At 45.1% G+C, this 15,695-nt stretch overlaps 1 protein-coding gene and 1 long non-coding RNA gene across 7 annotated transcripts in view; one reads left to right on the forward strand and one right to left on the reverse strand.

Annotated features, from left to right (window-relative positions):
- Positions 1-4,395, forward strand: part of LOC128852243 (uncharacterized) — a 29,170-nt gene extending 24,775 nt beyond the window's left edge. Inside the window, exons 2-3 of the long non-coding RNA XR_008449966.1 lie at positions 361-453; positions 3,645-4,395. This is a non-coding gene — a long non-coding RNA (uncharacterized LOC128852243). The remainder of the gene's footprint in view (positions 1-360; positions 454-3,644) is intronic.
- The window catches only part of HIF1A (hypoxia inducible factor 1 subunit alpha), a 33,245-nt gene extending 19,001 nt beyond the window's left edge, over positions 1-14,244 (reverse strand). For 2 of the 6 annotated variants that reach the window (XR_008449965.1, XM_054067147.1), the window contains exon 1: positions 12,406-12,482. Coding sequence is in view for 5 of the 6 variants with exons in the window: in XM_054067147.1 (XP_053923122.1) it covers positions 12,406-12,467 (62 nt within the window). In the remaining variant the exon portion in view is untranslated. Of the gene's footprint in view, positions 1-3,084; positions 3,147-4,404; positions 4,601-7,755; positions 7,788-12,405; positions 12,483-14,084 lie in introns of those variants that run through there. The other 4 variants (XM_054067149.1, XM_054067150.1, XM_054067148.1 and 1 more) reach the window with 4 other exon arrangements.
- Between the last annotated feature and the right edge of the window lie 1,451 nt (positions 14,245-15,695).

The raw sequence follows: 15,695 nt of genomic DNA on the forward strand, positions 1-15,695 counted from the left end.
TAGTGTATGGCATCCCATCCATGCCCACTCCCACCATCCTCCACTCCTACCCGCTGTCACTGCCAGAAGGAAGCACAAGGAGCTTGACTTTCAGAATCATAAGTTTTGTAAGAGCTGAGAGGGTGATTACATTTTCTCCTTTGATGTCAAAACTGGACTACTAGATCACAGAAATAGGATGCTATTTCTATGTAATGAGAAACATTAATAAATGAACATAATAAATGAAATAAAACTAACTTATGGGAATTACAGTAGCAAAAAAAATCCAGACATGCAATGGTTTGGTTTCTGTGAACGCAAGCTCATGTTCCTCAGAACAGCAGCCTAAAACATCTGATAATATTTCATATCTTGCAGATTTCTTCACATTCCATTTCCCTGTGATAACATATGTTCCCGCTCTTGTCATGGATATCTTGGTCTGAGAAGCTTGAGGCTCCTGACAGACAGGTATATCTGGAAACAGCCATTACAAGAAGTCTGACCTTTAATACTGACAAAATATTCTACCTAACCAGATTGATTAAACATTTCTTACTGAAGACAGGCCTCAAGTACCTTTTTCTTGGTGGAAAGCTAAGGGCAGGGGTGAAAAGCCCTCTGGATTCTCTTTGTCCTCTTTCTTGGACCACAGATTTCACTGACAAATGTAAAACAAGTAATTAAGCTGCCTTAGAAAGATTCATGTTTATGCCTCAGATTTTCCTTTGTTAGCTACTCATTAAAGATCCTTTCACCCGCAGAAACCTTCTCCTACAAGAGAAACTCATGGGAAAAATCACTGGAAGTAACTGGTTTCCTTCTGCCTAGATACCTGCAATTCTGTCACAGTTTTCATTGCAACTGCAGGCACTCCTTTAAATTCCCCACGCATTGGCAACAATGCTGTGCACTTCAAGGCTTCAAGCAAGAGGTGAAAACAGACACTAACCTCACAAATTGCAATTTCAGCCCTTTCCTTTCTATTTTCTTTCCGAAAGCCTGATGCTCATGAAAATATTTCAGCTAGTTTTCAGTTTTTTGCCTGGGTTTCACACACTTAGTAGCAGACTTAAACAGCCAAAACTTCTCACAACCATTCAATTATTAAATAGGGACTGAAGCACTGCTCAAATCAAGCTCATAGTGCTTCCGTTAAAAATTAATCCTGGAGAAAGAGAATCAAGTGCTGCCTTCTGGAGCACTGCCCAACTTCGCGACGGGCAAGACTCAAGTGCAATGTTGGCACCAGCCACTGCTGTCCAAGCGACAGAGCCCTCTCTGCCTCTCACCAGGTATTTCCTTTCAAGAAAGGCTACTGCTATAGATAGATATATAAACTGTACAGCACAACAGCTTGCTATTTTTAGCTGCTGTTTAAAACTAAGCCGTAACCAATCTGAGTAAAACCCAGCCTTTTAAATAGGAAGATTAACTACCAGCTTCAAAGAGCATTTCTTTAATGGATCAAATTAATAGGGAAAAGGTCTTTCACAAATGAGGTTTAATTACCAAGTGAAGTCAGAGTTGCCTCAACATGGGATGCCACCAAATAAAAAGAGACACAAAAAAAATCCTTTACTGCTGCAACTGCTCTAAGCTTTATTACTTCCAGTTGCACAAAGTAAATGAAAAAGCATACAATCGCTGCATGTACCTGCCCCAAAGTTTCCGTGCAGTCAATTAAAGGATTTTGAATTCCTGTACAGAAAATTTATTTCCTAAGCGAGCTCTCTCTCAACAAGAAAAAAAGAGCTCAAGGAAAAGGATTTTAAACAATGAGATAGTAACTGGCACAGAGGCAGTTTAAATAAGTCATATAATTTAAAAGATTTTCAGAAGTGCCCATGTGCAATATTCATGGTCTTCATGACAGAAACACTACTCTGTAGAGACAACAGAAAACTGAGCCCCATTTAAAATAACTCCTAAACTTAAGAGCTGTATTGCAACCTTCTGCTATCAGTCTTGCATGAAACAAAACCACCTAAAGTCTCGGAAGAAAATTGCAGCTGAAGAGTGGATTATATGTGCAATGAGAATATCAGAAATGCCAGTGCTAGACAGGAAATTGCATGCATTTTCAGGTCTGATGTTTCCTGCACAATTTCACTGCTAGTCATTCATTTCCATTTTGTATTTCTGCCACCAAAACACAGAAGAAGAGAGCAATTCAAAGCAGGTTATGCACTGCAGCTCACAGAAAGCAGTGTTCTGCTGACAGCTTTACACCCAATACCTAGCACATTTTCTATCTAGAAGATGTTCACATGCAATCGCTGAATAAACACCTGAGTTCCAAAAGATAGCTGAGCTAGAGACCCAGAGCAAAAAGATATTTCATCACCAGGATTCATGCAGTTGAACAGAGAGCTCAGCTGAAGGATATTACGCAGGGTCCCAACTCACTGCCTCAAATCAAAAAGGCTTTAAGATATGGCTAGGTGAATATAAGCAGAGTTTTACAGCAAGCAAGAATTGGCCCCACAGCCTTCAGAACAAAACAGCCAGCAGCAATTCCAGATGTTAAAGTGGCTTATGTACTCAAATGTGCGATTCCTGCAATTACAGGCCAGAGCGTCTCCCACACCAATGCACTGTTCCCCTTACTACTCCAAAGACCCCTCCCTGCCAGTGATTCTCCACTCAATCTTCTAAATAAAGCCCAGTTTTCATTTCCTCAAGTGTAAAACTAATCAGTAGCCACATTTAAAGCCAGCTTGTTCCTCCTTATTTACCATCTGTAACTAAGATGAAAAGAACCCTGGAAAACAGCATCAGTAAATGATAAATTTCAACTAAAAATAACTAATTATATTAAAAGTGGTCAACAGATCTTAAAATATTTAACACATCAACTTTGTCTCCCAGTTTCTTACATCATCATCCAGTCTCAAACAACACTGTACACTGTACCTGCAATATTACATTAACACAACTAATCGGTTGGAGGTTTCTCCCGTATGTTGCTTTACTGCTGTTAACTATTTTCTAGTCTTTTTCTCATTCTAACTTATTGTTTCTCTAATCACATTTTTATACAGCTGTTTTTAATTCTCATTTAAATAGCTATTTTGCATATATTAATTAATCCAGGCTTACCTTTCTTGATCCAGATTTCGAGCACGTTCTAAAAAATAAACAAGCATCTTCCGACAGTGATTCACTTTTTCTCTTTAGAATTGTTTCCTACAATTGACTGGCTTTGCAATTGTTATCTATTCTTAGAGCTGTATAGAAGCATGACATGTAGAAACAATATAATCCAAATGGATAGCACGCTTCAAATACGATACCATTTCATTATTGAACTTTAACTAGTTTTCACCTCTGATGTTAATTCCTATAATTTGCCAGTACAAGACTGCATACACAATCCTTCCATATTAGATAGAACCTCTCCCAAGACCATTAACCTAGTACTCAAAATAGTTGGCTTACTAGTGGAGTCACAAAGACTGCATCTACCATAATACAGCTTCACTTTTTCTTCATTACGCAAAAAGATGCGGCTATTGCAATGAAACAATCCCCTAATAGCTCTATGTCATCATGATGGTACTGAAACTTAGATAGCCAACATTTAAGTGGCCCCATATTTAGCTTTTAAGGTTGAATTTGTTCCTGCAGTTGGTATAAAACTGTTGTCTTTTCCTACCTAGCCTAAAACAGATACTTCTGCCAGCACAGCTGTATGGGACAGACGACTCCTGGTTTGCAGCTGTAGCCCAAGAGAACACTCCAACATGGTTAACACATCTGGCTGTATCCATGGGGAGCAGCCGAAGAGCTCGACCCTGGGCATGTCCATGCCAACCACTCTCATTGACCACACAACAGCACGCCTCGCCCAACAAATACCAACTAGGCACAAGCTCACTTAAAAGATGCAGATGTCACAGAGCCTGTTTACAACAGAGCTCTTCTCTTTTGACTGTGCTGAATATGCAGTCATTCCATTTTCTTCACTGCTTGTTGGAACTTTATTTTGTCCAGTGCTGCTAACCACAATAAATTATTCTTCCATGGAAAGGAGTCTCAAGCAAGCCCAGCACTTAGCACAGAGAAACCAAACCAGTATAACTCAACTTCCCTAAAGACTTCATAAAAAAAGGGGGGGGGGATTATAATGTAAGAGAACACCACCAAATCCAGTTATTCAAATACATGGTGAATTAATGATGCAAGTAAAATAAAACCAAATACCAACAACCTCATCTCCCACCTAACAGACAGAGAATACAACAATTAGGTGCTCATCCGCTTTAAAATACTTGTAAGTTGACTTGATCAACTTCAGCCAGGGCCAACAGAGATGTAGGATTGGCACTATGAGAAGGACCCGCACAAAACACAACCCAGAGCTGCAGGCAGCCCCAAAAGCCCCATTCCTCTCTCACCACCCACCCAGCAGCAGCGTACCTGTCTGGCCTGACAAAAGCCGAGATACAGCAGCACGGACTCCGCATCGCTCAGCGGGAAAATGATAGAACAGCTTGTGAGCCAAGGGTAGACGCGACTGCGTCCACTATACTTGGTCTTGCAAGAGAGCCCCAACCTTTGCTGCTGTTTGAAGATGAGAAAAGCCAGACAATGGGATGGGGAGGAAAAGGGCCACCTGACCAGCTTCAGCTCCTGTGCCAGCTTACAAGGCTACTCATTTCTGGTATCCAAACACCCCTCCCAGTGGTAGCAGGAAAGGCATGCACTCTCCAACACTTACTGCGAAGTCTGAATTTTCAGTGGGATAGTCAGGCTTTCTGGGAACTGTAACATATTTGGAAATCCTCCATAAATGGTACCTTTCCCAAACTGGTTAGGAGGGGTGGCTCCTTCCTTCTGTAGCCGATTTACAGACCTAGTGTAACCTCTCAGCTACCAATTCACAATGAACTCTTGGTTACAGCTTTGCCTCCTCTTGCTTTGATGCGATTTTCTTGAAACATTATTGCTTTCACCACTACAGTCAAGTTTATTTAAAAATTCTCCTTATTTTACAGAGTCCTTATGAGGAAAATACCAACCAAACAAAAAACCCTACACAAATCTTGTGCATAATCACAAGCATGTGATTTTCTAAAAGAAAGTCTTGCTCATTATGAATTAATGAACATCACAGCCCAGTAACTCCACACAGGAAAAGAAATCAGAGATTCCTTGCATACAGTTACAAAGATTTAAGAGGTTTAACTGCAGAGACTAGCATAATAACCAAGCACAGAAACAACACTTCTATATGTAAACTATACAAATTCATTCCTTTTTACATCACCTTCTGACAAAAGAATTTAAACTATTTTTGTTATATAATGGCATTTACCATAGCTTGACCACCACCAAAAATAAACCCTAACTGAAGAAACTAACAAATTAAGGGAGCAAGCAGGCAGTTCAGACTGAATTAGCTACAGCAGCACAAGTGTTCCGAGTGAAGAATAGAACCCATTGCCATTTGCAAATGACAGTGGGGAGAGGCAGTGGGGAGAGACTAGAGCTACATGTTAACTTGCAAAGCAAAGTCTTACTCTGAAGACAATGAAGTCTGTATAAACATCAATTTTACAGACAGGTAAATTACAGCACGTAGGAACCGGCAGCAGAGCCTGGAACTTCTGAACGCAGCACAGGACCACACTGCCAAAATTATCTGTCACCTGGATTTGGCCTTGAACTGACCTGAAACCCCAACTACATCCCCGATTACAAAGTGTGAGTAAGAAGGTAAAAGCTTCCAAAATAAGTATTTCTAATTCAGAACATGGTGAAGTGATTCTGCTGTGTCTTGCTACACAATGTAACCCACTGATATTTTACCTTTGCATAGTAATTTACTATTTTAAAATAACTGTATGGCATACAGTAGTTTCTTGTAAGAAAATGCTATTTATTTTCCAACTAGTTTATTTGTCTTTTTCCTAGAATAATTTTCTTCTTTTAATTAGCTGTACTCTGCCCTTCAAGATGAAAGATACAAGAGAGTTAAATTGTGGTTATTATTACAGAAAAAACACAGCTATTCAAAAGAGGTACCTGGACACGGGCTTCACAACTAGCCACTAAGCACTCCCCTTCCTTCAGCCCTAGCGCTTTTGCTTCTACCAGGATCACAAAGAAGATGCAAAAGATATCCCCAAGACATATGTCAGACTCTCAGTTACCAATGTTTTAGCTATGAACTCGTCTATCTTCAGATAGATGGAAACTCTTGATAAAGTAACTAGTGTAAATTATGGTTTTAAAATACACCATTTATTTTTATGTCATTGCATCCAGGTTTTCCAGACTGGAGGCTGGACATTTTCCCCTCACTGCTTCCATCCAGCTTCTTGTCCCTTCATCTCACGTTCCCCAATTGCTTTCAGCTAACAGCATATTTCACGATCAAAGGTTTTAAGAACTAAAAAAGCCAAAACAAAAAGAGAGAAAATTTTATTTTCCCATACAAATAAAGAACAAATGGATCCACTAAGCAATCAAGAAAAGCACTTACAACAAAAGCTAAAACAAAAAGCCTGCACCAATGTCAGCAGATTGAACAAGTCACAAGGCAAAAGTCTTTTCTGAAGGACTGAGCACTGAAGACTCCCGTCACCAGCTAAATCACGAACGGTTTCTCATTCCTTTAGCTTAACTAGTAGAGGCTGCAGGTTTTACACTTTATGGGTACTACTTTAACTCTTCTGTTCCTTGGAGCATGTTCCCATCTCTTCCAAGGGGTGTGAGCATGCGGCAAACACAAGGGAACCCTCTCCTCTAGTAACTCTCCTTCTAGCGTAACAGCAAAACATCTATTTCTCTCACATGTGAACAGCATGAAATAATGTCATGAAAATCAGAGGGCTGGCCTCAAATTCTTTTGTTTCTTGAAATGCAAGAAGCATCATAAAGTAACGATAATCGGGTTTTGGTTTAGGATTGACTGTGGAACTACTCATTCTGGTAAACAAAAGGGTCATTTTTTCCAGATAATGCCTCCAGGATTATTAAAAATTTATTTGAAAAGGTTATTTAATAAAGTTACTTGGAAAAAACTTCTGCTGCTGTAAACGCAATAACAGCGCAGTTCAGTGCCACTGGTTGTTTCCTCACTTCTTCACTCGAACTTCCAGGTTCTATTTGAATGTAGTGAGTTACAAGTTCTGTTGTAATATTTTTCCTCAGAACACTGAACAGGCATTCATTCACACCAAACTGACTTAAACAGAAGCTGCACAGTGTCTCTCCTAACCAGGAGAGATAATGGGTCTTCCTGAAGCACCAGTTCTGCAGTGCCAGCAGAGACATTTCAAACATCTTGGTAGTAAACTACCTCAGCATTTTAAAAGGCTACATTTCTGTGCAAGTCCCACTATTATCAGGTTTCAACAGAGAGCAATGACGGATTATGCATACGATGAAACTCCCCTTTATCGATGCCTTTACTCCAAGATCTCGGACCAAACCCGCAGGCTGGTATGAACAGGCGTAGCTTCAATGAACCTGTGCTCATTTACATCAACTGAGGCTATGGCTCCACATCAAAGAACCCTGAAGTGTTCGTCACCTACATAAACTGCATTTAAAAAAATATATATATGCTGGCATGTATTCACTTGATTTCTTGTTCATGCTTCTAATAATTTCAGAACTTTACTTTCACAGAGACTTTTATTCTTAGCTAAATAGCTTAAGTCTCAGTAGAGGAAAACCTTAACAGCCTTCATATCCAATGGTAATTTGGAAACCCGATTCTTTCCTGAATTTTCAGACATTAACTAAAGAAAAAAGGCTCACCTTCTCTCCTGGGCCATTTTTGTAGATCACAATAACATAAAACCCCCGAGTGTCTCCCGTTTCAGAGCAGTTCTCAGTGGAAAACTCAGATTTTCCTGCATGCTCTTCCACCTGCTCTAATACAAAGGAGGCTTCACCAGAGAGACTCAAAATGCTCAAACTTTCTTGAATTCAAGAGAGAAAGGGCTGTTATAACATGAAAAGATGATTAAGGTCCAAGTCCTTCCCATGCATTACCTAGGTGGTTTTTCTGAGGCATGTAAACACCTGCCTGTATAACTGTGTATGTGAAGATAAAAGCAGCATTTGAGCTGATGACTTGTAATCTGGAACATTCCTTCCTTTTGGACATCAGCTAGATAGACATGGCTTACTGCACCTTCTTGCTAAGGTTCTTTCAAGATTTGTTTTTGTTTTGAAGCTGTTTGGTTTTTAAGGAATACATATTTTAATGGGATCAGTATTTGCATCTCCTTGAAAAAGCATTATCATCAGGAAAATCTAGATGCTCTTGTCTACCGCCACTGAACTTCCCCATGGGTTTACTTAGCGATGCACGCTCCACAATCGTATGAGAATTATTCTGTTGGCATATTATAACACCAAGATCTTTAAGAATAAATTGAGATAATACTGCCCGATTCTCTTCAGCAGTATAAAAAAAATGAACTCTCAAGAATCAGCGACATCTGTCACTCAGGGTCCCCTTTAATACTGAAAAATCTCAAAACATGAGCCTACTTTAAATCCAGCCTTCTAACATAAACTGGTGCAATCCTACTACCAACCACCAGAAACACACTCAAGAATCCATTGTGTTACATAGGCTCAGAAAGAGTCTTCAAGCCTTTCGGGCAGAAGCACACTAAAGTAAACACACGCACTTTTAAGAGCCTCAGAAGGGTCTCGGCTTACGCCGCAACACTGCTGACATTTGCTACTGCTTTTTCTTCCACTCTGCCATGAGCAGAGTCTTGCTAACAGTCTTATAAGCTCCATGCATTATAGTTCAAGGATAGCGAGGAACAAAGTCTACGGTTCTTTTCACAACATGTAGAGAAGGAAGCAAGAACCTGCAAGTAAATGCATTCTGCTACATTGCTGACTGAAGCCTACACATGACAGCAGGATAGTCTTCTTTGGCCTCTCTTCTGGTGCAGCATAAACACAGCAAGCAACTGTGCTTCTCAAGGCTTACAAAGGACATACATCAGCATGATCTTAGCCTAACCGAAAGAAGCCCTTAATGGACATTTCTGGGAAGACAGAAAACACGAGAAAATGGGGATGGCAATTAAAAGGAAGACTAAAATCCACTTTACACCTCCACCTTTAAACCAATAGTTGACTTAATTCCCAGACTGAATTTGTTGATAATATTATGCAGCTACATTTGCTTCCCCCTGCCCAAAACGGTCCCAGATGTGCCTCCAGAGATGGCAGAAAGGAAGAGCATTAGAACAGAAGGCACAATCGCTAAAAAAGCTTGGACATACGTGAAATAAAAACTGCCTACCATCCCATCACCCTGTTATAGACCACCTGACAACCTGGATCACATCTACACTAGACCTCTCTGCTAAGTGCAGACTGGCTGTTGATATATCAAGTATGCCAACCAAGAGACCCTGACTGCGGACTGAAGACATTATGTTTTAAAAGGCCAGAACCAGCATTACTGTAAACAAAAAACCAGAACCCCCTCCCGCTGCTTCCATCAACTTACTGCCAAATACTCAAGAGCCTCACTGATAAAAGGAAATCAAAGCACCAAGAGTGAAAAATTATGAAAAATATCTGCAGTAGGCAAATCCTTCGCAGCTACCCTTCCTTCACTTCCAGTGCCTTGATAACAAGGATGAAGGGCAGTAGCACTATGCTGTTCCCTCTAGTTTCTGTGGGCACTGGAAAGTAATCTCTGATCGCCTTTACTAAAGGAATCAAACCAGTTTCATGTTTGAAGAAATGGCAAAGAACAGACAACAAAGGCACTACCACCAGGTAAGCCCTGTGGCAAGGCAAACAATCCAGAAAAATCCAGAAAGCAATAAAAACACTGTTCTGTAAGCCAGAAAGCACTCTGCCCTCCTCTGCCCCGTACCTGTAGGGAGACTATCTACTGAAAGATTTCTCCTCTTCTTACAACAGGTAGAGAGGTACAGCTAGAGCGTATACAAAAGGTTTTTGTATTCCCTTTGGACTCAGTTCCACCAGCGTTGAAAGAAATTAACAGAAAGAGCAATGGCATGTATAATCCCAACGACCTCACACAGGTTTAAGAAAAACCAGCAGTAACCACTGACCCTCAGAGATCAGCACAGCACTCAGGCTTCTCAAACAAATTTTGGAGCTGGACTTCAGTGGCAGAGATCCAGCAGCAAACCCCTGGTCTTTCAAATCACCTCATTAAACACTAGATATTAAGTTTCAAGTCCCAGCTCTGAGAAACTGAAAAGCTGAAGTTCTTCTGCAAGATACTCACTGCAAGTCACTTCAAGGGATTTCTGCTTCTCATTTTTATTTAGTACCCATACCATTAAATACACATATATTAAGCTACAAGTAAGGACTTAAAACAGTCCAAGATCCATTTTGGTAGTGTATCTATCAGCTGCAAGCCACTGCCAAAGCAACTAGTAACCCTAAATGGCTCATTTACATAAAATGGTGCAAGAATTACTCTGCTAATAGCAAAGCATCACACAGACCTGGGGAAAAACTTTTCATACCACTAACCATCTGCACACTGGCATTTGTTAAAAGAATGTTGAGAGAAATAAGCATACTTCTGAAAAAAAGCCTGAAATTTGAACCAAATCAAGAGCAAAAAAAGTGAACTAAGCTCCCAACAACAGTGTTTTACCCACAGTGTGTACCAAGATAAACTTACTTCTTTTAGTACAGAGGGAGTTTCCCAGCAGCAAGTGGAAAGGACGCAAGTACTGAAGATACCCCAAAACCCAAATAACTCAATACCTTATGTTGCTGATACTCTGTTTCGTATGGAATCTTAAGCCCTGTAGGTACATGAGCAGCTCAAGACTACATCAAGGAATGGTATAAACAAACCAGTAGATGAACCCACACTTCAGTTACTCTTATGACTAAATTTCACTTATGTAAGACATTCATACACATTCGGTCAAATTGAGTATTTTCTGCATCTCACAGCATGTAATTAAGCACAAAACAAGAAGCTTCACTTTAACTATCAAGAGCTAAACACTATCCAAATAAAAGCACAGAGAGGGACAAGGAATAAAAGGATCTTAACAAATGTCAAAACTGAAGTGCACTACATAGACAAACAGCCAAAACTTTATCATCAAAGAACAGAATTGGAAGGTCTTCTGCATTAAAGGTAGTCTGAACATGGACACCATCAAACCTAAACCCTTCTAAAACAAACCAGATTCTTGAGAAATGCTTAAGATTTTCAATAAATTCTCTGGTAAGCTCACATCCTTCCCTTTTTGTTTAGCCATCTTTGCTCAACTGCACATTCACAACCCTCAGGATGAGTACACAACAGATACAGGTTTATGTTTTCAATTAAAAAGTACCCTACAACAGAAGTAACCTGAATATTCCTTACTGTTTTATAAGAAACATTCCCAACTTTGAACTCAGTCTACAGGAAAGAGAAAACAACAAATTCTCTTTCTTAAGCCCTGCCTTTAGGAAGGAAGGATAAGCTTTGCATACTGATTCTTACATTCTGAAGAAAGCAGATTACATCCAGGATAAGGAAATTGCAAAAAAAGTACCCAAGTGGGACAGAATAGCAAGTAAAAAATAACAAATGCTCAAGGGTGAAAAAATAAGTCAAATCAAAGCAAAACCCAGTAATAGCGAATAACTTAAGTCTCAAAACCCCTTTATAGGGTGCCACTAAATTTGGGCAGCAGAGCAAAGCTCAGAATAACACCTTCTCTTGCAACATTTTCTCCCAGACTTCTGGATAGCCATTAGCTTTGAGGAGAAAAACCAAAGGCTACAGAACCGGTGTCACCTCAGGTGCTTACTGCGTGGATTTCATTAGACCAAAAGCTACCTCTGCCCTTCCCTGCTCCAGCACTGCTGTAACAACTTCCAACTTTCCCAACTTCCAACCTTCACAGGAATGGCTCTGTCCTGATGTCCTGTAGGTGAGGTGCTGGCTGCACCCCACACAAAGCTCACCATCCATTTTAAAAAGCCAGACGCTTTCCCTTCCAAACACAACTTACACCCTAAACACTTAACTACATTTAACCCACTCAGACAGCTCTCAGATAAAGCTAATCTTAAAAAAAAAAATAAAGGTATCGATACCACTATAAACAAACGGCGTCTTCTGCACAGTCACAGAATACTTTGGGTTGGAAGGGACCTTAAAGATCATCCAGTTCCAACCCCATGCCATGGGCAGGGACACTTCCCAGCTGCCCAAGGCCCCATCCAACCTGGCCTTGGGCACCTCCAGGGATGGGGCAGACAACTTCCCTGGGCAATTAATCCCCCCACAAATCCGCACCAGCGCAGGGATCCGGACACCCAAACACTCCCAAATCCCCAACTTCACCCATGGAACAAAGGCTTTTAAGGCTTTTATTTCCCCTTCCTAAGTGGAGCTAGCAATCCTCGGTGAATTATTCATACTCAACTCACATTGTCCAGCCACCTTCCCCCAGTTTTGGCAAGGGGGAGTGTGTGTTGTTTAACCTTAACATTCCCCGATTCCCAAACAGCAAATCGTCCCGAACACCATGGGCTCGGGGGAACAAAGCGCAATCCCGTTCCCACTCGCTCCCTTCCAAGAGCCCCCAGGATCCAGGCGCCCCCCGCGGCACCCCCATCCCCGCATCTCCCCCCTCCCCGCCAAACCCCGCAAGATCGCGGTGCAAAAAAAACCCCCGTGGATAAACCCCAGTCGGCGATGCGGCCCCGGAGCAGCGGGACAAGCCCCGAGCGGCCCCGCCGCGCTCCCCCCGCCGACAAAATGGCGACGTGGACGGCGGGGAGGAGGAGGAGGAATGAAAGAGAGAAGCGCTCCGCGGGCTGGGGGAGCGCGGGGAGGGAGGATGGGGAGAGGGAACAAAGCGGGGGAAACCGAGGGGGGACAGGGGAGTAATGGGGGAGAGGATAGGCGAGCGGGGAGCGGGTGGACAAGGGAATGGGGGGGAGGGATAGGGGAGCAGTGTGGGGGGGGATAGGGGAGCAGTGTGGGGGGGGATAGGGGAGCAGGGATAGGGGAGCAGTGGGGGGGGATAGGGGAGCAGGGGGGGGGGGATAGGGGAGCAGTGTGGGGGGGATAGGGGAGCAGTGTGGGGGGGATAGGGGAGCAGTGTGGGGGGGATAGGGGAGCAGTGGGGGGGGATAGGGGAGCAGTGGGGGGGGGATAGGGGAGCAGTGGGGGGGGATAGGGGAGCAGTGTGGGGGGGATAGGGGAGCAGTGTGGGGGGGATAGGGGAGCAGTGTGGGGGGGGATAGGGGAGCAGTGGAGGGGGGGGATAGGGGAGCAGTGGAGGGGGGGGATAGGGGAGCAGTGGGGGGGGGATAGGGGAGCAGTGGAGGGGGGGGATAGGGGAGCAGTGTGGGGGGGATAGGGGAGCAGTGTGGGGGGGGATAGGGGAGCAGTGTGGGGGGGGGATAGGGGAGCAGTGGAGGGGGGGGGATAGGGGAGCAGTGGAGGGGGGGGATAGGGGAGCAGTGGAGGGGGGGGATAGGGGAGCGGGGGGGGAAGCTAGGGGAGCAGTGGGGGGGGATAGGGGAGCAGTGGGGGGGGATAGGGGAGCAGTGGGGGGGAGTCGGGAAGGGGAGCCCCGGGCTTGGCGGGGAGATGGAGGAGCACAGCGATGGAGGAGTCATAAAGCCTAGGGATGGGGGCATAGATCAGGAAGGGGAGCCCCGCGATGGCGGGAGGAGGGGGGGGGGGCGATAGAGGATCACGAGGATGGGGAGGGATCGGGAAGGGGAGCACAGGGATGGGGGGGTGGTCGATAGAGGAGCATGGCGGGGCGTGTGTCAAGAAGGGGAGCACCGGGGGAGGGGGTACGTCTTGAAGTCTCGGAATGGGGGGGGTCGAGAAGGGGAGCCCGGAGGAGGTAGGAGGGGGCGACGGAGGAGCATTGGGGGGGAGGGGTGGTGAAGCCTAGGGATGAGGGGGGGAATCGGAGCCTTGCAGTGGGGCGGGGAGGGGGTTGGGAAGGGGAACCTGGGGATGGGGGGAGGAGGTCAGGACGGGGAGCACCGGGGGGCGATGGAAGAGCATGAAGGGGAGGGGGGGTCGAGAAGGGGAGCAGGGAAGGGGGGAGTGGAATGGAGAGGGTCTCGGGGGCCGCCGGTACCTCTTCTTGTCGGTGACGCCGCCGGGGCTGTCCATAGCGGCGGCTCTGGGCTCTCGTCCCGCCTGGGAGCGCAGCGGGCAGATGGCGGCGCGGGGCCGGGTGTGGGGCCGCGCGGGCTCGGCGCGGCGGGGCCGGGGCGGCGGCGGCGGCGGCGCGGGGCGGTGTGCGCGGAGGGGGCGGGCGCGCGCGGCCCCGCGCAGCCAATGGGTATCCGCGGCGCCGGCCCGGCCCCTGCGCCCGCGGGCTCAGCTGAGCGCCCAGCTGGGAGCGGGCGGCGCCGCGCGGTCCTAGCGCCTGCCAGCCACGACGCGGGGGGGCTGCCCGCTCGGGTTCTGGGATCCCGGAATGGTGGGATCAGAGAGTCGGAGAATCACCGGATCAGAGAGTAACAGAATCACAGGCTATAGAATCACAGAATCGTAGAATCACAGGATCAGAGAACAGCAGAATTACAGAATTGTAGAATCACAGTATCGCAAAATCACAGAATAACAGAATCTCAGGATCATAGAGGAATAGAATAAATTAATTGCAGAATTGTCGAATCACAAAATCACTTATTAACAAAATAAGAGAATCATAGAATAAAAGAATAACAGGATCCCAGAATCATAGAATCACAGCATCACAAAATCACAGACTAACAGAATAACAGAATCCTAGGATCACAGAATCACGGAATGGTTTGTGTTGGAAGGGACCTGAAAGTCCATCCAGTTCCATCCCCTGCCATGGGTAGGGACACCTTCCACTGGGTCAGGCTGCTCAGAGCCCCCATCCAAAAAAGTCCTAAAAAAACAGAACGTTGCCGGTTTAAAAAGAGTACAAACTCTTCATATAAATTACAAAGAACAGGCAACTGCGTGGCCGGGCGGAGAACGCGCAGCTCATTAAGCGCGTTTCTAGCAAGTTTTACAACTTCAAACAAACCCCGACCCCTAAAGGCAGAGCCGGGAGGGTGCACGGGGGCTGCACCGCGCCCCCGATGCTTCCTCTCCCACCAGGGAAGGTTCTTCCCACAGCACTGCAGCTTTCGCAGGGGCAGGAGTGCAGCTGCCCCCGCTCCTCGCCGAGCGGGGGCCGGGCGGCGCTAGGACCGCGCGGCCCCGCTGCCCCTCTGGCGGCCGCCAGGGAGGCGCCCTTGCCAACCTCTATGGAGGGGAGCTGAGGGGCGGGGGTGCTCAGCTGGGAGAAGGGAAGGCTCCAAGTACTGAAAGCGGGCTTAGAAGATAGATGGAGAAGAACATTTTAGTAGGGCTTTTAGCTACAGGACAAAGGGTAGTGGTTTTAATCTAAAAGAGAAGTTCAGATTAGATAAATTTAGATAGATTAGGAAGAAATTTTTCATGCTGAGGGTGGTGAAACCCTGGCACAGGTTGTCCAGAGAGGTGGTGGGTGCCCCAACCCTGGAAACGTTCAAACTCAAGTTGAATGGGGTTCTGAGCAACCTGATGGAGTTAAAGATGTTCCTGCTCACTGCAGAGAGCTTGGACTGGATGACCTGTAAAGATCATAGAATCATGGAATAGTTTGGGTTGGAAGGGACCTTAAAGATCACCCAGTTCCAACCCCCCTGCCATGGGCAGGGACACCTCCCACTGGCTCAGGCTG

This window comes from Cuculus canorus, chromosome 5 (assembly GCF_017976375.1).
Source record: "Cuculus canorus isolate bCucCan1 chromosome 5, bCucCan1.pri, whole genome shotgun sequence".
NCBI lineage: Eukaryota > Metazoa > Chordata > Aves > Cuculiformes > Cuculidae > Cuculus > Cuculus canorus.